Below are 24,469 nucleotides of genomic sequence, written 5' to 3'. Positions count from 1 at the left end.
GAATGATGTCATAGAAACAAGTCCATGAAGTTAAGAGTATCCAGGAGGTGGGTGTCACAGTGCACAGTATTCATTTTGCTTTTCCGGCTTTAGATTTAAACCATACTGCCAAGGTGCAGATAACTTGTCCAGACCTTTCTCCTCTGGAGCAAGACCCTGAAATTCAACTGTATAGGACCTGACATTTGTGCTCTTTCACATTCTTCCCAGCTACTTAAACTGGCTCCTAGAAAGTCACCTCTGCAGGCACTATTGCTTTCAGTTTTCATCTTCAGAAGTATCAGATTCTGAATCAGACACATCATTCCCCTTTCAAAAAACCTTAATCTTTAGATAGTGCAATACATACACTGACTCATCCTTTTCACGCATCTCTCTTATGAACTCCCTGGTTGCTCAAAAGAAAGGCTAAGCACCTTGTCAGAAAATTTTTTCTCCTGCTCTCCAGCACCCCATTTCATTTAACATCCATGAGGGTGTCCAAACTCTCCATCTTTACCAAAAGGCTGAATGTTTCAGTGATTACCTGTTAGATGATGTTTTTTTCTCTTAGGCTAATTATTCACCCAGCAGTGTACATGAGACTAGAAAATGATCTATTTTTGTTCATATATTCACATTTTGGTCCAGTACGGTGGTAAAAAGACGACAGACAGACAGAAGATGAGCCCAACTTTCAATGTGGTGTTTGCCCAGATCCAGCTAACCTCTACAGAATCAACAACTCTGAATTCACAGGGCAATGGGGGACAGAATTCAAGAGGTCCATGTGGCTCATCCTCACGCCCAAGCCAAGATGCAAAAACTGATGGCATTCAAATAGAGCCTTGAATAACCTGTCCTTAAAACCTGTAACACAATTTCCCCAGTAACCTCTTCCCTAAGCAGATTCCCTATCAACCCATGAACATCTGTACATTTTTCCCATGAACTAACATTGAGCTTCAACAAAAAGGTTTCTGATAAATTAACAGAGAGTAATATATTTAACAAGATTAGTATCTTGTTTCTTTGGAAAAAAAGTTGAAGCACTTCCTCTGAAAAAAGCACTTAAGATTTAACATTTTCAGCAACTATTTTCAGTGTGACTAAATTGTACAGACAGGAGTCCATACTCAAGAGAACATCCCTGCACTGCACTGCAGGGCTAGTCAGGTGAGAGAAGATTACTCCTAGAAGTCACATTTAATAGCTTAAACTCTTCATACACAAGATAATGGAGATTAAATATTGGTTTAACATTATAGCTATTCATTATCACTAGGCATGCTCACTCCTTTTAGCTAAACTATGGCTGTTAATTTGATTAGCTGTAACCCATGACGAAGACCAAATTACCACAAAAAAGCCTGCAATAATTTTTATAACATCTCTGCAACATCATACTGCTTCCTTTAAATACTTACCCACAGGTCATGCAAGTTTGGCACAGTGTATGTGGGCTGTACCTCAGCTACATCTCCCATGGCCTGACCAATACTGAAAATGTTAGCTGGAGACATTGCTTTCTATACAAATTTCTCTAATATTCCCTAAAATTAGGCTTTTTTCTTTTTGCACTGTTTCATAAGCATCACCTCTCATGTTTCTTCATGCTTGGTTCACCAGCATTTCCTCTCAGTTGAAACTGCATTTGTAAATACATTTTTAAAAAGCCAAAACTCACATCTGGAATTGCCTGTATTAAAACACTTGGCACAAAACTCAAGAATGACAGTTTGGGGAATGAGGTCCTGCATTTGCCAAATAACTTGTTGAGAAGTTCCGTCCTTGCTTTCCCTATAGCATCTATATGGCATTCAAATAACAAGGACAGTCATAGTGAGTTCCCATTGCAGTCACAAGCATGCACAAGGAAGATGCACAGAATTGGTTTTAGAGGCACCTAAGCATAAGCTGCTCTTTGGAAGTACCCTGGCATTTTTTCCTCAATCAGGCAGAAAAAATTTGGACCCAAACCTGTAACTTAAACAGCTGAAATTTCTTTGCTTCTAATACCAGATTCTTTGCAGTGCCCTAATTTCCCTCTTCTAAGGCATAAACTAGATCCAATAACTTCCGCTGCTTATAGGTCGAGCAGAACCTATGTGCTAACTTTGCACCAGGACCCTGCAGTGTTACAGCAGGAAGTTTTGGGCAAATCACAGAAAGAAGGACTAAACTAAATGCCGTTGCACTGCACATGAAGTGGGATGTTGTGTCATTGCTGAGATAACCTACTTCCTTGTCTAACCCCAAACAGTGTTATTTGGCAGCAAGCAGCACACTTGGATCAATGTTTCTTGAAATTAGCGACAAGTACCACTTTCTAAATGCATTTTAAAGTGCATTCTTACTGACACTGCAGTAAAAATAACCATTAGCTATCTGGCTTTCATGCAGAATTCATCCAGGTCACTAACTATCTTTTGATAAGCAACTTATCCTGACCTGAGAATACAGCTAAGGGGTACCTGCTAAAACAGTAAACACTGCTGCTGAGAGAGGGCCACACAGTAACAGTGTAAAGCATCTATTACACAAATGAAGTTACTGACAACTCCTAATTCTGACAGCCTGCATGAGCTAAGAAATAGGTTTCTCTGCATCTTGAAACATTATGTAACAAAATTGGTGATAATCTATAAATAAAGATGTCTTGCTCTTAATCTTGTTAATGAACCCTCACTTCCAGTAAACAGCTGTACTGCCCTAGATATGTTTTAACTTGTTTTATAAGCCAAAGCAGTAGCAAAATAACATATTAAGTTGCAGCTGTGATTCTGATGAATCATTTATTGCACTCAAAAATAAGTTTAGATGTATGAGTGCTAAACTTATGACAGCTCAGCAGAGCCTTGCACTGGAGAAGCGTGCAGCTGTGTTAATGTGGGAATCACAAAGAGCACCTTTCTCAGAGGAGTAGTGAACTGCTCTAAAACCTTTTATCACTGTCATGGTTTAACCCCAGCCAGCAACTAAGCACCACGTAGCCGCTCACTCACTCCCCCCCATCCAGTAGGATGGGGGAGAAAATCAGGGTTGAGATAAGAACGATTTAATAGAACAGAAAAGAAGAAACTAATAATGATAATGATAACACTAATAAAATGACAACAGTAGTAATAAAAGGATTGAAATGTACAAATGATGCGCAGGGCAATTGCTCACCACCCGCCGACCGACACCCAGCCAGTCCCCGAGCGGCGAAAAAACCTGCCCCCCCACTTCCCAGTTCCTAAACTAGATGGGACGTCCCATGGTATGGAATACACTGTTGGCCAGTTTGGGTCAGGTGCCCTGGCTGGGCATGAGAAGCTGAAAAATCCTTGACTATAGTCTAAACACTACTGAGCAACAACTGAAAACATCAGTGTTATTAACATTCTTCACATACTGAACTCAAAACATAGCACTGTACCAGCTACTAGGAAGACAGTTAACTCTATCCCAGCTGAAACCAGGACAATCACAGGGAGAGAATACGTGTCTCAGGACAGCCCATAAAGAAGTGCTAGCAATCCTCCTTAGCATACTGCGGCCTTACTCTCAAGACTCATGGGCAGAAGCAGGGATATGAAGTAGTATGTTACAGCCTCCTCCTCTGGATCCCGTGAGGAGTTAACAAGCAGGCACAGAAACCAGAACAGTGCCTATCTGCTACAAAAAAAAAAAAAAAAAAAAAAAAAAAAATCAGAGTAATGGATAGGAATGCTGCTTGTGCTCTCCCCACAGTGTTCATCAGAGTGAAGGGCAGGCAGGCTGACCTTATGGAAACACTTTGAGCAACAAGGTATTTATGAGAAGTTCATCTGCTGAAACTCTGAAGCTTGTGCAGATGAGACCAGTCTCCCATTCCTTCTTCACTAGAAAAACAGCTTTAAAATGGCTTTGTCTGGAGGTGAGGAGGGAAGGGAAGACAGATGCATTTTTTGGTTGCTTTTTGTTTAAGATATTTGACACAAGCCTGCCACAGGAAGGAGGAACAAGAACTGATATGCAGAATCAACAGATAGCTACTCAAATGTCTGACTTGGCATTTTGCCAGTTTCATATGACTCACAGACAATATTTCAACTAACAGAGGTTGGAAGGAGTTTGATAATTTATCCACTACAAGACCCATGACACATACTGTAAATACACTGAAGTCTACTGTAGTCTGACAAGAAAAAGCATCAACAGGATTTTGGGTTTCATCAGGTATGAGAATCTGTTTCTTAAGAAGCCTCTTCACGAGTCTTCTCATGCTGCAATGGGCTACAATGCAAAAGGAGTGGAAAGAAGAAAGGAGGCAAAAGCAATTCTCAGTTTAAAATGTTTCATCATCTTCTACACAAGGCTCTATTCTAGTTCCTTACTAGTTCTTTGGCTAAAAGAAAATTAGAACAACCAGAGTGGAAAGGGCCCTCCAGTGAGCACACACACATCTCATTTTTTTCTGCAAATAAAACACTGCTGGAGATTTGATCATGAATCACTGCAGTTTGTCTTTACCACAATTGAAAATGTGACTGCATAAAGACAGCATAGCTGATATTCACCAACCCAGCTATGAAAGACACATCAGGCAAGACATGGTGATGTTTCTGCCTGTGAGTGACAGTCAACTCTCAACACTTCCATTGTGCTGTTCCAGTGACCCCACATAACTCTATTAAGTGATCAATGATCTATGATTACCTGTCCATGTGGTACCAGAAGGTCAGCAATTTTTCCTTCTAAATACGCTTTCCCAGGGGATTAAGAGCAGTGGTTTAAACAAAAGAGAACCGTGGCCCCTGCAAGGAAACATTTTTCATCCCTGCCCAGCACACGTTTCTGAGGCTTATCACTAGAATACCATCACACAAATGGCTGATTCAGCATTTACCATGGTGATGGAAACTTTTGTTAGCCAATGGTTATAGGAAGATGGCTTAAGTTGCTTAGGCCATGGCTTCCTAAAGTAAAGTAGCTGCTGACAGGTAAAGTGTCTGCTATGGTGGCAGCTGATCGGCACTGAGCCCTTTCTATGCCTGTCCCCTTTCCCACCCTTCTAACTTTACTCCCTTTGCAGTTGTTCTGAATGTTAAACTCAGTATCAGAACAGCCATCTTTTAACCCGTCCACATGTCTAAAATGTAACAGGTTGGGAACATCCACTGCAATAAGATGATCCATCAATTTTTTCCTGTAAAATTATAATTTCACTTACTTAAAACACCCTGACTTCTCAGCATTCCTGACCTGAAGCAAATGGACAAGCATGTTTATAAATACCATGGTAACTGTAAAAATAAAACCAAAGGGGGAATTGATTTTGCCCCCAGCAAAGGAGAATAAACAGTGGCACATTTAGACAGTCTGGAAAACTGAATACACAGGCAATAAACGGAAAAAAATGAAAGGCAGCAAACTTTTACACGCCTGTTTATGTAGAGAGGCCTATCTCACAAACACACATTTGGCCTTGTAGGTTCTTGTAAGCTCTCCTCTGCCATTTCTTTAAAAATAAAAAAAAAAAAATAAAAAAAAGCAAATACCCCCCCCCCAAACTGCAGATATGACAAAAATGTTATACACAGCAAAACATTAAAAGTTCAACCATCAAAACAGTCCAATCTTCATGCAGCTGCAGAATGTCAGCAATGGGTAAGTCTGAAATTCAATATTAAGAAAATAAATCTGTCCATGAGAAAAAACCCATTAGTGTGTCCAGTCAACTTGCTCAAAAAGCCAGCTATGATTATTAGTGTCCCAGTAGCCCAGAGACAGCCTGCAGAGCTTCTGTGGCAGAGGTGATGTACACAAGGCTGTACTACCTCAGCCTAGTCCTCAGCACACATGCCAAGCAACCCAAACCGATCACCTTCCTAATTATGCCAGCTCTGCCTGGTTTGCCTACTTCAACTGATTCACAGAAGACCAAGCCCACCTATCTATGAGTCTGTGTTATAATTTTAGCCTCAGTGACTTTGGATGATTACATTAACATTGGAGTAAATAAAAACATAACACTACTGCTGAAGAACAGAACCAACACATAATGGAAATAGAAAGATTATGGGTGAACAAGCAACAAAGAACAGTAAATATTATTAATCTGATATCAGGCTGAGAGCCATAGCAAAAAAAAACTGGACTGATATGAAGGAGTAAGGCATAATAAATCAACCACACTAATCACTGTTTGCATATGGTCATCTTACTGCTGTCTTACTAGTTTTAGACAACTCATTTTATCCCAAAATGTACAAGAGCAGCCTGTCTGATAACACTAAATCTTTCTCCCAACTTTATGCTAAAGGAGAGAACCCACTGCTAAAAATTCTCACTGCAGAGAGATTCAAAACAGCTGTGCAGCAGAAAATGCAGATGATCAGTATGGCTTTTCTCCCCACATTATGTCATTTTGTTTACAGAATATGGAAAAACAAATTAACATGTAACAACTGCAATATTGTAAAAGACATTAGTATGTTAGCTTTAAAACAGTTGACAATTCACTTTATTACCTTAAAAACATTTATTAGGAGTGAAGACAAAACTTAATTTCTTGTAGTATGTTACTTAACTCTTCAGCTTCCACTAGCAAAGCAAAATTGAAGCCATCAACCACTTATGGTTTTCTTAGCTTTCATTATTCTCCTGATATAGTGGAAATCTGTCATATATTCCCTTAAGTAGTTCTTGATCTTTAGAAATAATTGCTACCAATGGGAATAATCCCAGAGAGAGATCTGTGAAACAGCTACTAAATCTTTGTGGGGAAAACCGCCCCAAAATAAAACTATCTATGCTATGAAGAATTACACAGAAACCCTATTTTAAGAAAGTATCACACGCAAAAGCTTCAACAGTTCCAACCAAAGACTAATATTGCTACCTGTAATTAATTACAGGAAGAAAAAAAACCACCTACCTTCAGATGTAAGTTGGTTTTGAATTTATTAACAGCAGACTAATATATAAAATATATATGCCAGTAATTTCTCTTAAAAGAACATTACCAAGCTTGACAATACCTGTGAAATGAAACGATGTTGTAGACTTTGCCAGTTGGTAACTTTCTAAAAACAAATGCAATAGAGCCAAGAACATCAAAGCAGAGACATGAACTAATGTGCTTTCTCACAGGCTGCAAAATCTGATCTATAGCAAGGCATAAGTTTCTTATATGATTGCATATTCTATTACATAGTAAGATAAAAAGATGTGTTGCTACATCCTTCCTTTTAACTCTGCATTTTGTAAAAAAAAAAAAAGAATGGAATAGCTTGATGAAAAAAAAGAGTCACAGCTTTTAAGTCAGAAGTAAGCTTTGAACTTCACTGGCCTTCTTTAAGGTCATTAAAATTACTTAAATACATATATTAAATATCAGCCTACATTTCAGAACTTTGACTTTGTCAGTACGGCTCATTATTTGCAGCACTTTAACATACTTTAATACTTGCAAAAGGCATGAACTACACTCAAGAGAAAAATATTCACATACTCATATATATAAGCTGAGTTGAGTCCATGTGTTTCTCCTACCTTTTCAGTGTTCTATCTCCCTTCTCACACCAGTTTTCTACTTGTGATCACTCAATTATCAAGTCCCACGGACAACTTCAGCAGCAAAATTGTAAAACACAAACACCAGCAAAAAGTTTATCTATCCAGGCCTTCCAATCAATTTTCTGAGACTATGCCTTACATCCTTCTTCTTCCTCCTCTCACTATAGGAACTAGTTGTATAGAACAGGCAAGATGCCCCAGCGCTTGTTAACTGTGGTATGCTTGCTCCAGTAAAATACAACCAGTCACATAAAAAAAGCCAGAGAAAGCCCCACACTCACCCTCCTTAAACTGTTTCTAGTACCTCTTGGCTTTGTTGTGAAAGACTGCCAAAAATAATCAGTACAACCCATGGCAAAACAAAGAGACATTCCCCCCCCCCCCCCCAAAAAAACCCAACCAAAAAAAACCAACCTGCATGCCACCCTCACCCAGTCTTTCCTCCCCGCGGCAAGCTTGCACTACCAACCCAAGCAAGAAGTTGTACAGCATGCCAAAATTGAATTAGGCCTATGCCGCAAGTCGTCTTTCTTGTTGCTAATGTTCCAAGTAGTTTCAGAAAATAGTAACAGAAAACTGACAGAGACAGGATTCCTCACAGTTCCACTAGGCACATAATATATATGCCTAGTTTTGTCCTTATTTCAGTCATCTTCCTGCTCTGTTGACTTCAGCTTGATGCTAAACGATAAAGAAACAGATGATATCTGTGATACTAGTAGTACGGTAAGAGAATGCACATTTGCCAAGTATAGATAAAGACTTCAGACTATTCTAGAGAATAAATATGTGTTCAAAGCAGGTAATAATAAAAGAAAAAATCAGACATCATAATTCAAGGAAATATTGTTGAAACTACAGGAAAAATGTTGCATCAACCAATTCAGGTCTCTGTCAGTAGTCCCCTTGTCACATACCGATGTTCCTGGGCTGAAAAACTTACCTTGCAACAAGTTCCATTTGTTTTCCTCTGGGTTGTTTCTGCTTGCAATCATTTTGTACACAGACTAATGAAAGCAAAATTAACTTCTCAATACAATGGATAACATGTCCCATTGATTATTTTGGGGGAAAGAGATGGGTTTAACTTCTTCATCTTTAGATGTTTGCATATAGACAAAATTTCTGAATAGAAGAAAAGGAACCGACTACAGCAAGCGAAAAAAAAAAAAATCTCTTAACTTAAACTTCTGTTTATGTTAAAGTCAACCACTACTTAGCCTCTACCCAGGCAATATACACAGATGATTTAGAGATCATCATTGTGGCTTAGGCCAGGATAGACTAAACAGAAAAATGAATTACCACTCAATGATTGAATACATGTGGAGGAGTTTGGATGTTTATTGCCTCTGTGACAGGACTGATTATTAATGCATAGAACACCACAAAAAAGCTGTGTTCTCCAGTTTGCCCCCAAACCAGTTTGTAATAATCCAGAGACACCAATATTTTTAATCATGTTTTTATTCTTACCTCAGCCTTTCTTCTTCTTTCTTACGAAGGCTGAAATCTCGCTGAACCACCTGGAGCACATGCTCTGCTTCTTCATCAGTCAAGCCAGAAAGATCCAGTTTTCTCCCCATTATATACTCTGTCCTGGATATGAGTAACTATGAGGAAAACCTGAAAGCAGAAACAGAAAAAAATGCAAAATAAATTGAAAGCATTGATGTTTTTCACAAGTGTGTTGAAATCACAGGCACATCTGCCCAACAAAAAGAAAGTTGCTGCCATAAACATCAGAGAAGAAAATCATAGAATCATTTAGATTGGAAAATACCTTTAAGATTATGGAGTCCAACCATAAACCTAACACTGCCAAGTCCACCCCTAAACCATGCCCCTAAGTGCCACATCTACATGTCTTTTAAACACCTCCAGGGATGATGACTCAACCACTTCCCTGGGCAGCCTGTTCCAAAGCTCAATAACCCTTTCAGTGAAGAAATTTTTCCTACTATCCAGTCTAAACCTCCCCTGGCAGAACTTGAATGATTCATTTCAGAATTATTTTTCAAGTTCCACGCACTGAAAGCAACCACGCCCAATTTAAAAAGAAATTAAAAAGATAAATTATTTGTAATAATAAATAATATTGATGGAAGACCTCAGTGTTGCCCTCAAGAAACATGTTTAACTCAGCTGAAATCAGGTTTAAACATTTCTTAAGATTTTATGCCACCAGTTTGCAAAACTGTTTGCAAAACACAGTCCCTGTGACTGCGTATGAATAGAGAACATACTCTCCTATAACACTCAAAAATATTTTGTACTACCAACTAAGAAACCAGGAATTATTTTAAAACACCATACAAAAAAAAGTAAGCATATACATTTCAAATGCATTTCCCAGAGAGACTGGAAAGATTTAGATGTCACTACCACCAAGATATCATTATTTCCCCTTTCTGTGAATGACAATGGAAGAGAAAAAGTAGTAGTCAACGTTATGTATTAATTGAAGGTACTATAAAGTTTGAACTACAGCTTGGTCCATTTATTTCATTAATGAATTATCATCAACTTGTTCTAACTTATTTTCTTATGACTTTTATTAATTTTGTTGAATTCTAGTAAATTCAGCTCTCAGTATTAATTTCTGTGATTTGATTTATGTAATTATTTGGGCAACTGTAAAGGTGTCCGTCTCCACACTGAGTTATGGTTTCAGAAACATCACACAGTTTTTGCAGCTCTGTTATAAGCTCCTAGCAATGTATATAATAATTACAAACACACAAAAGTTCTTACATTATACTGCAGAGGCAACTATAACTGCCTTTTTATCCATTATGAGTGTCAACTGAATCAGACTATGTAAAACACATAAGCTGGTTCTGTCTCAAAAAAACACCTCTAAGCAACACTGCTATAGCATAAAATTAAGTGCTCCAAACAGTATAGCAAGTAGAAGCATGGAAAAAAAAGTCACCTTTATGTTCTAAACAAAACAATTCATTTGCTACTTAGATGAAGATGGAGAATGTGGTTGGTTGGGTTTTGTTTGGGTTTTGTTGTTTTGCTTTGGTTTTTTTTAAAACAATATTTACCTTCCTCCAATCACCTGGTTACAGTTCTTCAAACAAGAAAAAAACAGACACATGGAAGGAGGGTATTGCTTATTTTTTCTATTTTGGTTAGGCTATCGATGAAGTTCAGAATACACTCTTCATTCAAGGAAACAGCACTTCAACAAAAACAAGCAGATGGGACAGAAGCTTAGGTGAAACCAAGATGACAAGATCCCTCCAGTGAGACACATGCTTACCATGCAGCTAACAAAGGTCACAACAGAACAGTATGTTCAGGCTTGACTTTGTCAGTCTGCTATGGAAGCTGAACAGGAACATCAACAATGAGTTAATAAAGGCTATAAAAATGTACTTCTAAATGAAATTACCCCAATTTTTGCAGAAAAAATTGCCACAGAAACAGAGGACTATATGTAGTCCTCACTAATCCCACTTGCAAGGCCAAGAATGTATGTTAAGATTAAAGGTTGGCTAAAATATAGTGGTGAACAACCGGCAAGATTTTCTTCCATCCCACAAGCACACACAAATCTTCCTGAAACTTTCACCAGAATGTTAAGATTTTTCCCCTGTCCCTTCACCCTCACTCCCTGTACCAAAGCCTCACTGCACACTGGCAGGCATAAGAAATGGTGAAGTAGGGCTTACTGAGGTTACACTTACACGTTGGAGCTCGAAGAAAGAACAAGCAGTGTCCTGGGACACATTCTTCCCTTCAGGCTCTGGGGTACCTGTTCAGCTCTTCTCATGCAAAGGGCCTCTCTGACTTTCTAAAAGGATGGAAGGTCTTCACTACAGGAAAGGCACATCCGCAGGGAAGCAGGACTTTTCCAATTAACTTTTTTCACACCCATACACTTTATGGGAGAAACACATCAACTAAAAGGAAATAAAACTATTCTAAGCAACTGCTGGAGCCAGTAGACACCCCTCCATGGTAGGGCTACAGCTGTCTGAGACACAAGACAATGAAGATACTAGATCAAAGATGTCATTCCAGTTGTTCTTGAACATCAAGTTAACAACTGTAATTAACGCTGTCATAATAAGTTCTCCCTTCAGGTCTTCATCAAAATGTTTTTGGAAACTTTGTCAAAATTAATACTGTTTTTTCACACATGAAAACTGTGGCCGATCAGTAAAGAAAATTATCCCTTTGATCCAGCCGCCACTACCAATTGCAATCATGTATTAGAAGGGGGAAATTTACCCCTAAATCTGGGAGTAGGTGGGCAGCCCCACTACCTCCAATCTCCTGTGGTCAGCAAAGACTTAATTTCAAGTATACATATACTTGAAAATTACCAGCAACTTTAACTTTGGATTTTCATGTGGTTTATTTACCTATAAGACTCTCAATCTGCATTCCAATATTACATTAACCTCTAAGGAACTTGTGGGGTTTTTTTCCAGGAAATAATTTTTCATCACATTACTAAATCACCTCTGATCTGGGAGTATCACAGCAGTTTAGAAATATTTATAAACAATGCTCAAATGTCTTTTTTTCAGTAGATCCAGATTATGCATTTTGGAAATACACAATGGCAAATCCTCTAGAGGAAGTGTAAAAAGTTACATTTTTAAAAAATGACAACAAAATAGTTTCTCAGGCTGAAATAACTCCTGGCCTCGACTGAAATAACTTACATGAGGCTGTTCAGATGTTTGCCTTCATGAGTAATACTTTGCTAAATCTCAAACTGAATACAAAATTTAAGCTTTCAGAGACATTACAATAAACTATTGCTCAACAAATTAACACACTGTAACAGGAAAGCCTAGGCTTACACTACATGATTGGGTATTGTCCAAGTAATACCCTAATCTTAATACTTCTTACAGTCTTTTAAAATCTAATTAAAACTTCCATATTGAAAACATTTCTTGAATTTAACCTTTTCTAAAAAAACAACCACATCACAAAAAAAACCCAAGAAAAACACCAAAACAACCACAAAAACCCCACAGAACAAGGAGCAAATGAAATGTTTTTCAAGAACAGCAAGCAATGCTTCTGAATTTTAAAATGGACAAGAGCATCCACACAAGAAATGAGGGCAAGTAGTGTATTTCCTAGTCACTCATATGATACCTAAGCTGTTTGGACTTGCAGTCTCAGCAAAAGATTAGCATTACAGAAGGGTGAGGAGAAAGCCCACAAAGAACTTTTTTTTTTTTTTTTTAAGAACCAACTAACATTTAAAACAGATTCTCTGCTTGACAAAAAAGCCACATGATAAAGTTAATTATGCAAGTGGTCACATTTAGTATTGTACAACACAGGCATCTTAGTTTCACATTGTAGCAAAGAAATCAGCCCTAGCAAAGCTGCACCTGGAGTGCTGCATCCAGTCTGGGCTCCCCAGTACAAGAAAGATACACACTTACTGGAGCAAGCCCAGCTCAGGGACACAAAGATGATTAAGGGACTGGAGCATCCTTCACAAGAGGAGATGCTGGGAGCACTAGGACTGCTCAGCCTGGAGAAGAGAAGGCTCAGGGCAGGGGGCCATACAAGTGTGTATCTGGAAGAGATCCCTCCAACACCCCGGCACTGCGAACAAGAATATCTTACAATTCCTTCTGAGCAAATTTTTAATCAAGATTTCACCTGTTTCCACAACACAGTATCATTTTTGCTTTAAAATGCTGCTCATGTGCATTAATGAGATGTGATACTTGAGGAGCCAGTATCACAAACTCCTTCAAACCAGCTATTTGCAACCGAAATATTTCATATAGAATACCTTTCCCTCACATGCTCTCAGCTTTAGAGTCACTAACACTAAACACCAGAGCTTTTCTACTCTGTTCTGCTACTCTACCACTTCTAGTATTTTCCAGGTAGAAAAGTCAAGAAAAAACCTGCTAGTGATTATATCTTTGATTCTGTCACCAACCAACTCATGTTTACTTCCTTCAGCAGTCTGTCAAGACCTAAATAATACTGCTCAATCTGTCTTGTCATTATAGTTTGGCATTTGACCAACTTCTGCAGAAGTCTTTTAGTACCTTAAGAAATCCTTCTGTATAATCTTATTGGTGAACATTTTGCCCTCTAAATCGTAGAAGATAGTCACCTTTCTAAGCCAAAAAGAAAGACTAATGCTTTGTCCACAACACAGCTCCTTCACCACACCTTGTATTTTTAAAAAGTTTTGTTTATTGAACATCCGAAAGAAGTGATCACATTGCCAGCACAAGGTCATTAGGCTAAATGTTTTAAAGTGTCACAAATATGTATCATATATAAATTATATAATGTCACATGCTTTTTTTGATGACAAAAATAAGGTCTGAGTCTTGAAGTGTAAAGGGGATTCCTGTGTTTTGAATTATGTCACGACACTTGAACAAAACAGACTTTAGCCAAAAGACAACATTTAAAGAACATTACTGTCCAAAGTCATTTCTACTACAGCTAGCACATCATTAAGTCTAAAATGAGGCATAATTAACTTGGTCACAAATTTCTTAATCTTTTTTAAACCCCAAGAAAGTCTAGAAGCTGCAGTAAACAACACTGGATATTCTTCCCTTTTCACTGGAAATAAACTAGTGTCCCAAAATAACAAGAGGGAAAAATACTCATCGGAAGTACAAAGCCACCTCTTCAGATGAAAAGTTAAGCACAGCCCAAGTGACTCAAACATGAGGATTGGTATCTGGTGTGCCACATTTTAAATGAGAAGCAAGACAAGTATCTCAAAAAGGATGTTATTCTTTGTACCCACACAGATTTTAATTGAGATTTACTGCACTAGTTCCTGGTCTATAACCAAAACAGAAAATTATCTTCCTTTCAGCCTTGTACTAATTTTGTGTGAGATTTGTTTAGAAAACCAAACAGCTTGCAAGTTCCTGAGCAAAGTTAGGTTTGTTTCACTTGGGGGGGGGGGGGGGGGGGGGAGGGTGTCGGTGTGAAGCAGCAGGTCTTTAAAAGAACCATGAAGTTCATTCCGGTCCTTCTGGGAGAAGTGTTCCTTATTAATGCAAGTTATTACAATAACCATGTGTACTTCTTATCTAGAAGAGTGCCAGGACATACTATAATCGGGGAAATTGTAAATCTTAAAGGTCAAAGGTTAGTACTGTGTGGTTTTAAATTTTAATCTATTTAGGAAACAAATAGGACTTTCACACTCTTCTTGCTTCTCTATGTTACATTATTTTAAGTATTGAATATGAAATAGCAGAAGTAGAAAAGCTCCACTAAAGTCACAGTTTATTTAAAAAAGAATGGCATCTCTCACCTAAGGATGTCACTCTCCGAGGCAGAATACAGCACATTAAACTGTTTCTAAAAAACAGAAGCTATTTTATTTAAATAGCAAAAAAAAAGTCATTTTTACAGAAAAGACTAAAGATTATGCTGGAGGACTTAATTTCTGTCATCTACCTTTGGCAGATTAAAAGAAAATTCATATTAAAAAGAGAATCTTAATAATAAATCATGACCATTTTATACCTATGTATCAGGCCTAGGACTGATAGGCCTAGGACAAGTATAAATCCCAGTGGGAATTCAAAATGCAATATAAAAGCCAAATTCATTGACCAGAATAATCTTCTCACTGGTAACAGTGAACTCCTAGAAGAAAGGTTTATCCAGAATTTGGCCCTACAGCTGCTGAAGATCATAGGTCATCTGGCATATAGTGTTAAGCATGTATTTCGCTGTCATCAGCTTTCTAGTTACTCTCATTTTACTTCAGTCTTGTCTTCTGTTGTTTATGCTGAATTTAGGCAAATCATGCTCAGCTCTGTTTTCTCTATTTAGTAGCAACTGTCATGGAAGAACGCATGGTTGAGATGATGGGTCTGACAGTATTCTGACTGTGTGAGACTGACTGTTACTTTTTCCAAAATGAGCAAGACAACTTGGAGAAAAAGACAAAATTGGAGCAGTAATGTGCTGACACACAATTGTATCTTGAATGATTGGCCTCTTTTCCACGTGCCTTCAGTCTAAAGCATGAAATGCAGCTCAATACTGTAACGGACTGTCAGCCAACCCCAAGGTGAATCAGCACAGGTCAGGGAGAAAGCCAGCATGTGCACTTAGGGCATGCAACTGATCCCACAGAGCCCAACACAATCAGAAATTTGCACATCTGTAAGCGTGACACTGCAAGGGCTTCCCTTTGGATGCCTGACTTGCAAAGTGGGGCTCAGAGCTTACTGCTTCTGTACCCAGGCTCCCTACACAGAGAGAACAGCAGCCGCTGAATGGAGTTCTGTCCCTTCTTCCACCTTCCCATCAAAACCCAAACCAGAACACACCTGGCAAATCAATCTTCACACTGTACTTTCTAAGTTTGAGCCCGCATGAAGAAAATACTAAACAAAATGCTCATTTGTATTCCTCTCTCCTCGGCATTAGCTCAAGAGCAAGGACTGCAAAAATACATTCACACACCTGGGTTGCACTATACATGCCACATCCTTCTCCCAAGACACCTGTCAGTCTCAGCATTTCACAATCAATGGCCCTCAAATGAGCTACACAGATTGAAGGGAGATGAAAGAAACAGCAAATCCTTCTCTGTTCCTTCAAAGAATCAATGGCACTTTCTATCTCATTTCAAGAGGCAGGCAGAGAAGGGAGCACTCATTTTATCTGTGTAACAGTCTAATACGTGCACCCAGAAAAAGGCTCAGGTTCAGTGCCATGTTAAGCCTAGGAAGGCTCAAATATTTATCTCCCTCCTTGTGAAAGAGTACATAAGAGAGCACAACTCAGGATATTCCTGTGCAGATCCCTATTTCAGATTCCAACACCCCATTTTCTCGTATGGCCTGAAGAAACTGAATGATACAGAAGGTCCACTATCATACGAGCTTTGGAGCAGCACATGATGAGTATCTGTTTTAAAGTTAAATGCCTTTCCTAGTACCACAGCAGTCACTATTTGTAATAACAGCTTTAGAGGAGCATCCTACTGATAAAATTCAGCAAACTAACCAAGAAAATATAGGTCTACCAAGATAACTCTTGCAAGTTCAAGATGCCAAAGCATCACTACTGCATAAGGTGGTGGTAAGGTTTCTCACTGAAATTATTCATACCTTTAATCTGGGGAAGAAAACACTGAGAGAAAAGGTGAAGCTTTTGTAAAACCTCAAACAGCTCTGGAAGCACTATGCATTTTACATCTGCTTATAAATTTAATTTTGCATTTCAATAATACAGGCAAAAGGATTATGATAAATTAAGAATCTCATCATAACTTGAAGGCCATATTGTGATTAACCCATGCAAACTACAAAAGTAAACAGTTAAGTGGATTGCTTGACTGCTACCAAAACATCCATAATACAAAATCCAACCAATATGCAAACACACCACAGATATACTTAAAATATCCTACACAATAAAATGGAGTTTTTCCCCCACAACATATGTTGCACTAATTAATATCCTGCATCCCTCTTACTAAATATCACACATCAGTATATCCTTCAGTTTGATCCAAGAACTAACCTCTGACTGAAAGAATCTTCCCGCAGGACTAGGACAGAGACAGAAATTCTATTTTTAGAGGTAGGAATATGCTTCCAACAGCAGTTGCCACAATGAGGCAGTATTCTCCAGTGCTGCCAGATGTGAAAACAAATTTAATACAGTAAATCACTGCTAATTCAAACCACTGACAGGAAACCCCACTGCAAATTACTAAATTTTACAGATTAGCAAGTAAATTAACAAAATCAAAACCAAAAATAATTTCATAAGACTGTGCCTTCCGCATTCACTCTGACACCTGCAAAGTACTTCTAACCCTGATTTATGCTAGAGCAAGCAAGAATCGTAAGAGATACAATAACAAAGAGTGACATCTGTAAAGCCACATGTCCCATTTCACCAAGACTTAGTGATGAGCTGTAGTTGGTTGACACAAAACTTATGCCCCATGCATGGAAAAAAGGGTTTCAGAAGCAGGTTGTCTTAATTGTTTAGATAAGCCTTTGTTAAGTGACATAAAACAAGAGTAAAATAGAGCCAGAGCTGTAGAAATCAAGCCAGAGCTGCAGAAAGCCTCTGAAAACCAAACTAGGAGCTGGGTTAATATGTCAGGTTGGGGAGTTAATGGATTAGTTTGTTGACACTGGGACCTTCTCTACACTGTGCTTAGGAGAGGCTCTGCTTTGGACCCAAGCTTGGCTACTTTTTTTTGTATTGACACTGTACAACATGGAGATAATCTGAGCCCTGGCCAACAAACACAAACCTGAAGTTCTGGATCCCAAGTTTATGCAAACAAGGAACATTTACATTCAAGCGCAAGACACAGTCAGGCACTTTCTGGAGTTCAAAGGCCAACTTCACTGTCAGGTTTTGACTGCTGTTTCACTCATATTTGGATCCAAACTGGAGCAGCCTCACAGCTCCTTTAGTTTAAACTAGGGAACCAAAGCAGTTCATCCTCTTACAGGTTTAGAAAATCAGCCAGCCAGCATAGACACCTTTTGAGTCCCACAGAAACTATTATTTGATCAACTTAATCAAGGTAAGCCACCATCTTTAGGAACTAGCTAGGACTCCTCTGTACCTCATTAATGTTTTTTTTTAAAGCAGTTCCCTTTATCAGAGCCCACCACTGCAGATCAAAGTAGCACCACCAGTACACTGAAACAGCATGCTCCTTTGATGAGCCTACACAAAGAACACCAGCTTTACCAAGAAAATTCCTGTTTCCAGTCCTCTACATTAGCTTCTCCCAATTTTTAGATTTCCAGTATCCATTATAGTGGGCCTCTGGACCCTGATACAACATTGACACCAACTTCCCCCCCAAGTGAAAGCACAATCTTAAGGTATTCTTCACCCACCACAACTACATAGATTATGTATTTCCATGGAGGAGGTGCAGTTCACTTGATTATGTGTAGAACCCGAGTCCACAGTATTTCATCCACTGATTCCCCTCTTTTTGACTTGTGATGCTACCTTGGAGCAGGAATCTGAAGCCTTGTCATTAAACATTAGAAGTGTATGGGGTGGAATAATCAGGCTGATCTTCCTCTAGAGGTGAACTGTTTTCTTCTCATTTAGGACTCAACCCATGACTTTTGTGCTTGCGGTGATTAACGTACAGACAATTTTTGGCACCACCTTTTAGATCAAGCCCAACTGAGGGTATAAAAACCAACATCACCATATTATACCTTTTAGAATCCTCCCTAAAGCTCTTTCAATTGTTTTTAAACCCTGCTGTTGCTCCAATTCACACACTATGGTTTAACTTAAATCCAACTCATGGTATGTCAAACAAATGTCAAAGCACTTGTCAAAGCACTTATCAAAGCACTTATCACTTGCCAAAGCAAGACACAAGTATTGAGATAACTTCCAGAAAGGTACACCAGGCACTCCTGCGGATGACCACTGAGGGGCAGAGGGATCAGTTCTCTTAAAGGAGGGGGGAAGGAATCAACCTCTTGCAAGATTAACAATGCTTTGAAAAACAGGTACACTCTGCAACTCCAGGTACACTTCAGGACAGTGTTAGCTGCATCTCTGTCAACAGCACTTAAATCACACGCTGAACATTCATGCTGTAGCAACTAATGATAATGGCACAAACCAGCACCTTGCTATTTGGATTGCCCTAGGACACAACATCCTGTTCATACAGCCCAAAAGGGACAGAAGAAAACCACATTAAAATGCCCTTCTGTATCAGAAGTAACACCTAATAAGAAAAGAAGCTCTTTTTGTATTAGTTTCAGAAGAGATAAAACTCCTCATCACAAGAGCAGAACAGAAAATTTACTCCTCAAGTTGTAAACATGTTTTGCTTTCTTTCCTTTCAAGAAGGAAAACAACAGATTATGTATTGTCTTCCTCCAAGAACAGAAAGTTGGTTTACAACAGTAGAGCCACATATTATCCTGCACAGAGGCAGGTGGAGGGTGTTGGGGATGAGATTGTTTTGTTATTAAAAAGCAGATTAAAAAAAGGATTAAAAAATATTTTTTAAAAAAATTTTAATTTTTTTTTTTTAAAAGATATTAAAAAAATATTTCGGGCCGTTGCCTGGCTTCAAGACTCATTAAAGCCAGTGGGACTGCCATGGACTTTAATAGCCTTTGGAGTGAGGCTTTACACTTCAGACAGCTATCACAAGAACAGACTACATCTCATTTTCAACAGTAAATTACCTCAGCACCCTTTAAACAGACTTGATCCAGAAACTATGGCTGCATTAAGTCACTTAGCCATTTATTCTTCTCCGTCAATAAGCAGCATATGTTGCAAGGAAGAGTCCAGAAAGAAAAGGGTTTTGGAACTGCTGCACAGCAGAACATGAGCTTGGGTCTTCAGCAGTAGGACAGGCTAGAGTTCCCTTCCCACCTGGCAGTCAGCACCAGCAAAACTCAGGAAGACTACTTAATTGATTACCATGAGTCAACTTGAGACTATGCCATTAAAAGTGTCTCATCTTCAAGATTAATCTCCGCAGTAGTTAGCTCCTCCACTTCAATAGGCGATATTTTATTTGGAGGTGTACTTTGCCTTGAAGAATGCAAAATTAATTTCCTATGGTAATGCTTTATATCTCAAAACAACCAGCAGAAAGTAATAACTGCAATAATCTGAATACCAAACACCAAATACCAAAATATTAGATTTTCTTTTATGATCATCAATTGATTAATATGTAAATGAAGCATATAGGTAATAGGAAGTAACAAGGGGTCTCATTTCCTTTACCCAGCTCAGGGACTAAAGGGCCAGTAAAAATTTGCAAGATAAATATTTTTGTTAGTATAACATTCTTAATAAATAGTGTTCTGCTGTTGAAATTTAATGCATATTGGCCTGGAAATTTAATGTGTTCCTATTCCCAGACTAGTATCCATCAGATCTAAAAATCTGTCACTATTGCAATAATGCTGATATTAGCTTCTGAGCAGTCAAGCCACTGCAGTTCTTATACTCTCTTCATCTACGCTAAAGCTGCTAGTTGATTCGTTAAACTGCTTTCCACTATAGTGTGCTTTATTTCTTTATTTTCAGGACATTGCATGTTGAACATGACATTTATTTTCTGAAAATGCAGTTTTAAAAAATGTACCATGGCATTTTTCTATAAGATTTTTTAAAAAAAGAGGATAATGCGTTTCAGCTGAAAGTTAAATAGCAAGCAGGTCATAATCACTAGTCTTTACCATACGAACAACAGATCTTACTAGTGTGCCAGCCACATATAAGGCGTCTTCCTCTTGGGTTTCTGTAAATTCACATAAAGTTTGGAGATAGGCATCTTTGCCCAATCTCAGAGATACAAAAAACTAGACCATGGCTTGCAATCTTATCAAATCACACTGTATTTAGCACTTCTACAAAATTCCCTGTTCATGCTGTAGATAAAGGCCAAGTTTCTTTGGTAATTTGAGCAACAGTACGGTGTGCTGCGCTCCACACTCAAATACAGCAGTTATCTTCCTCTTCCCTTAAGTCCAATAAGCTTCTTTTGAAAGTAAGCTGCTATAAATCTCTGAATGCAAGAAACTTGGGGCTGGTTCATTTTCTGCCTGTCAGTGGTTCACAGGTAAGCCACAAGCCTTTATTATCTCTAAGAATCCATCCAGCAAAGAACCTACCAGGATCCAAAAGGAAGGTGAATAAAGCATTCCACGGGAAGGCTGGATTAGTCCACTCAAACAAAGGAATGGATTTTCCCAAAGAGAAAAATTGTCCCTATGGTTTTCATGGAACTATATTCAACTAGTTTCTTTCAACTTGTCCAACTTTCCAAGGGCAAGTGAAGGTGGTTTACACTGCCAAACAGCAGTTTCCAGTCTGATAACAATAGGGCATATTAATGTTGGCAGCAACAAAAAGGAGTCACATTTTCATACAGATGTACTGTTTATGAACAATAGTGCATTTGGTATATACAGCTTTTCTTCAGCATCACCCATGCATAGTTTAGGGGTTTTTTTTTTTCTTTGTTTAAGTACAAGTTCTTCAAGTGTTCTGTTTACTGCAACTATTAAGTGAGAAAGGCAAACTCCCACTGTGTTCATACACCTGGGTACACCCTATATAATCCAAAAGCCTGGTTTAGCATTCAATTGTAGCATATTCAGCTGTATTCATCAGGTTAGGGTGGAAGCAGGAAACCAACTCAGGAAAATAAAAGAAAGTTTTAGGTTAGCTTTCTTGATCTTGTATCACTCCTAGGTAGCACCGGTTCAGATGAAGACAATCTGTTAAAAAGCATTAACCTGTCTGAAAGGACAATATTTTGTCACTTGAATCAGCAGCAGGTCCAAGATGCAAGTCCTGTCGCACGGGACAGTCCTTTTTTAAGTATCTCTCATCCCAGTGCAGGCTACTGGGATGGAATTGACTTCTGGGAGTTCTCATTGGCAATTAATGTATCACAGCTGCTGAAAACGATACTCTCCTGTTTGTAATTGTTGTATGCATCGTAAGTTACCTGACAAATTCCACAGGAAGACTACCAAATTGCCAAGCACATTTTTGGATGCTTGGGCATAATGCATCAGTAAATATGCTCTGATACTATCCGGTACCTGAGTAACGATGGGTAAGGCAGTAGCCTGAGGGATTACGTACAAGATACATCACCTTCTGCTTTTTACACAGCTCCGTTCACTTTCGCAAGCTAGAATAAGTGGCAAATGTTACTGTTTGACAATTTAACTGTAGGGACAGAGTCAGTGGTCTCAAAGCAGCTCCCAGGGAACCACTATCACCATTAATAAGCAACTATAAAAACCTGCCCAGCTTGATGACAGGTTCCTCAAAGTCAGAAAAACATCTGGCAATGTGAGAACTAAACTAACTTTCCCTCCTTTCTCTCTCTAGCCTTCCAGAAAAGGGTTATCAGAGGAACAAGTAAAAGCCTTTATTGCCAAAATCCTTGCTGTGCCTATTCTAACAAACTCCAGGCTCCACAGCACGACAGCTACCCACATTTTCAGAAATGCAGGAAATAGCAAAACAGTACGTATAAGGCAAAAAAAACCCACCATTTGTCAAAATAGATGGCTAGATACAGTTAACATACCTGCAAACATGCTTGAGGAAGGACGCACACGTGCTCTAAGGCATTTTGCGTCTAATTTGGTTACGATTGCCTAAAACATATCACAAACCCCAGCACAACACACGCTCCTACTTAATTAGATTCCCTAAGAAAAGTCAGCCTGAGCCATATGGTATTTTCCTCAGCAGTTACGATAAACTGACCTTGATACTAGGAAAACGCATGCTGCTTCTGTCTGAAGCATAAATTACAAGCGCGGAGCTGCGGGATGCTCCCGCGGAAAGGGGGCAGCGCTACACCGAAACCCTCCCCGTGCTTGCGGGGAAGTTGATCAAGAGTAAAACACTCTAATAATGATAACAATAATAATGCCCCGCAGGGACGTCGCTCGAATAACCACGCTGTCAGCAGAGCGCTATGAAGCTACTCAGACAGCTGGCCGGTAATTAAAGGAAGCCTAATATCGTGTCGTCGTCGTCCCGCACACGAAGTCGCCGCGGAGGAGCGGCCCGCCTCACCCCGGCGGGCGGCGGCGGCCCCTCAGGCACCAACGGCCGCGGGACCCGGCGCCCAGCCCCGCCCGCCGCGCGCGACCCCTCGCAAGCGGGGCGGGAACCGTCGCGGGCCGAGCACCGGCCGCTCTCCCCCTCCCCCCCCCCCGCGACGGGGCGCTGCGGCGGGCGGCCCCGCGAGCAGGGCCCTGCCGCAGGGGCCCCTCACGGCGCCGGCCGACCCCGCGGGCGACCCCCTCCACCCCAGCCCCAGCCCGCGGGGAACGGCGGCAGCGCCCCCGGCCGTACTCACCCTCGGCCAAACACGAGGGCTGCACCAAAATAGCAGGCGGGCAGTAACTTCCCAGCGCTTGGGGAACGGGCAGAGCCACCGGCGGCGGCTGCGCCCCCGTCGCTCACGCAGGGAGGGGGGCCGCGGCCGCTCCGCGCCAGTCCCCCCGCCAGCCACCCGCGCGGAGCCGCCGGGCACAGGTGCCCCGTTCCCGCTCCGCACCGGCCGGCGCAAGGCAAGAGCCCGCAATCGCCGTCTCCTCCTCCTTTTCCTCCTGCTCGCCGCGTCCCCTCCTCTCACGGACGCGCCACCGGGTGCTGCCGCGGTGCCGGCGACGGCGACGGCGGCGGCGGCAGCAGCAGCAGCTCCCGCCGCGCACCGGCACCTGCCCGGGGGCCGCCGGCCAATCGGCGAGAAGGGGCCGGGCGAAGGACGGTGGCGCCGCGCGTGCCGGGGAGGAGGCGGGAGCGCGCCTGTGTGTGGAGAGACTGCGCGCGCACCCGCGGCTTGGCGCGCATCCCTAAAACGGCGTGTGGTGCTGGGGGCCGGCCGAGGCTGCGACCCCCGCCCCGGGAGGCAAAAAGAGGGCCCCCTCAGCCCCGGCCTGCCCGTCTACCGTCACAGACGGTGATGCCGGGAGAAATACCGGCGGCCAGTCCACCGCTACAGCGCCGGTTGGCCGAGTAGAGCCAGAGAAAGGGGAGAGGTACTGCCAGGCGGTCCTTGTCTGTGCCTTGCTGTGGATGCAGGCCGGGTGTGGGGGATGTCTTCCGAAGGGGGGGGGGCGGGAGGCTGGTTGGTGCAAACGGACAAGAATTCCATCCCTATGGATGCAGCGCACCGGGTAATCATAACGAAGGTGTGGCCTGGTCAGTCATTCAAATCCTCACTGAGTCACCGCTGTAATTTGACCGTGCTTTTTTATGGCCTGTATCACTGCAGACTGTACGGTATCAGGCTAATTACTTTTCCCGTGGTGTTATTTTTCATCCCCTTTTTTTCATGCTTGTTTAACTTCATTTTAAAATAGCTGCAGCTGTTCCCTGCAAGGTACAGGTTTATTTGATCTCAGCTGAAATGCTTTGTCAAGACAGATGT

At 40.6% G+C, this 24,469-nt stretch overlaps 1 protein-coding gene across 5 annotated transcripts in view; it reads right to left on the bottom strand.

Moving 5' to 3' along the window:
- The window catches only part of MYRIP (myosin VIIA and Rab interacting protein), a 243,297-nt gene extending 219,548 nt beyond the window's left edge, over window positions 1-23,749 (bottom strand). For 2 of the 5 annotated variants that reach the window (XR_011329423.1, XM_069810697.1), the window contains exons 1-2: window positions 23,393-23,748; window positions 9,001-9,150 (exon numbers count right to left, since the gene is read on the bottom strand). Coding sequence is in view for 3 of the 5 variants with exons in the window: in XM_069810697.1 (XP_069666798.1) it covers window positions 9,001-9,110 (110 nt within the window). In the remaining 2 variants the exon portion in view is untranslated. Of the gene's footprint in view, window positions 1-9,000; window positions 9,151-23,392 lie in introns of all 5 variants that reach the window. The other 3 variants (XR_011329424.1, XM_069810692.1, XM_069810694.1) reach the window with 3 other exon arrangements.
- Between the last annotated feature and the right edge of the window lie 720 nt (window positions 23,750-24,469).

This window comes from Haliaeetus albicilla, chromosome 2, assembly GCF_947461875.1.
Source record: "Haliaeetus albicilla chromosome 2, bHalAlb1.1, whole genome shotgun sequence".
NCBI lineage: Eukaryota > Metazoa > Chordata > Aves > Accipitriformes > Accipitridae > Haliaeetus > Haliaeetus albicilla.
The sequence above is the reverse complement of the archived record's forward strand: the minus strand, read 5'-3'. Positions and strand labels throughout refer to the sequence as shown.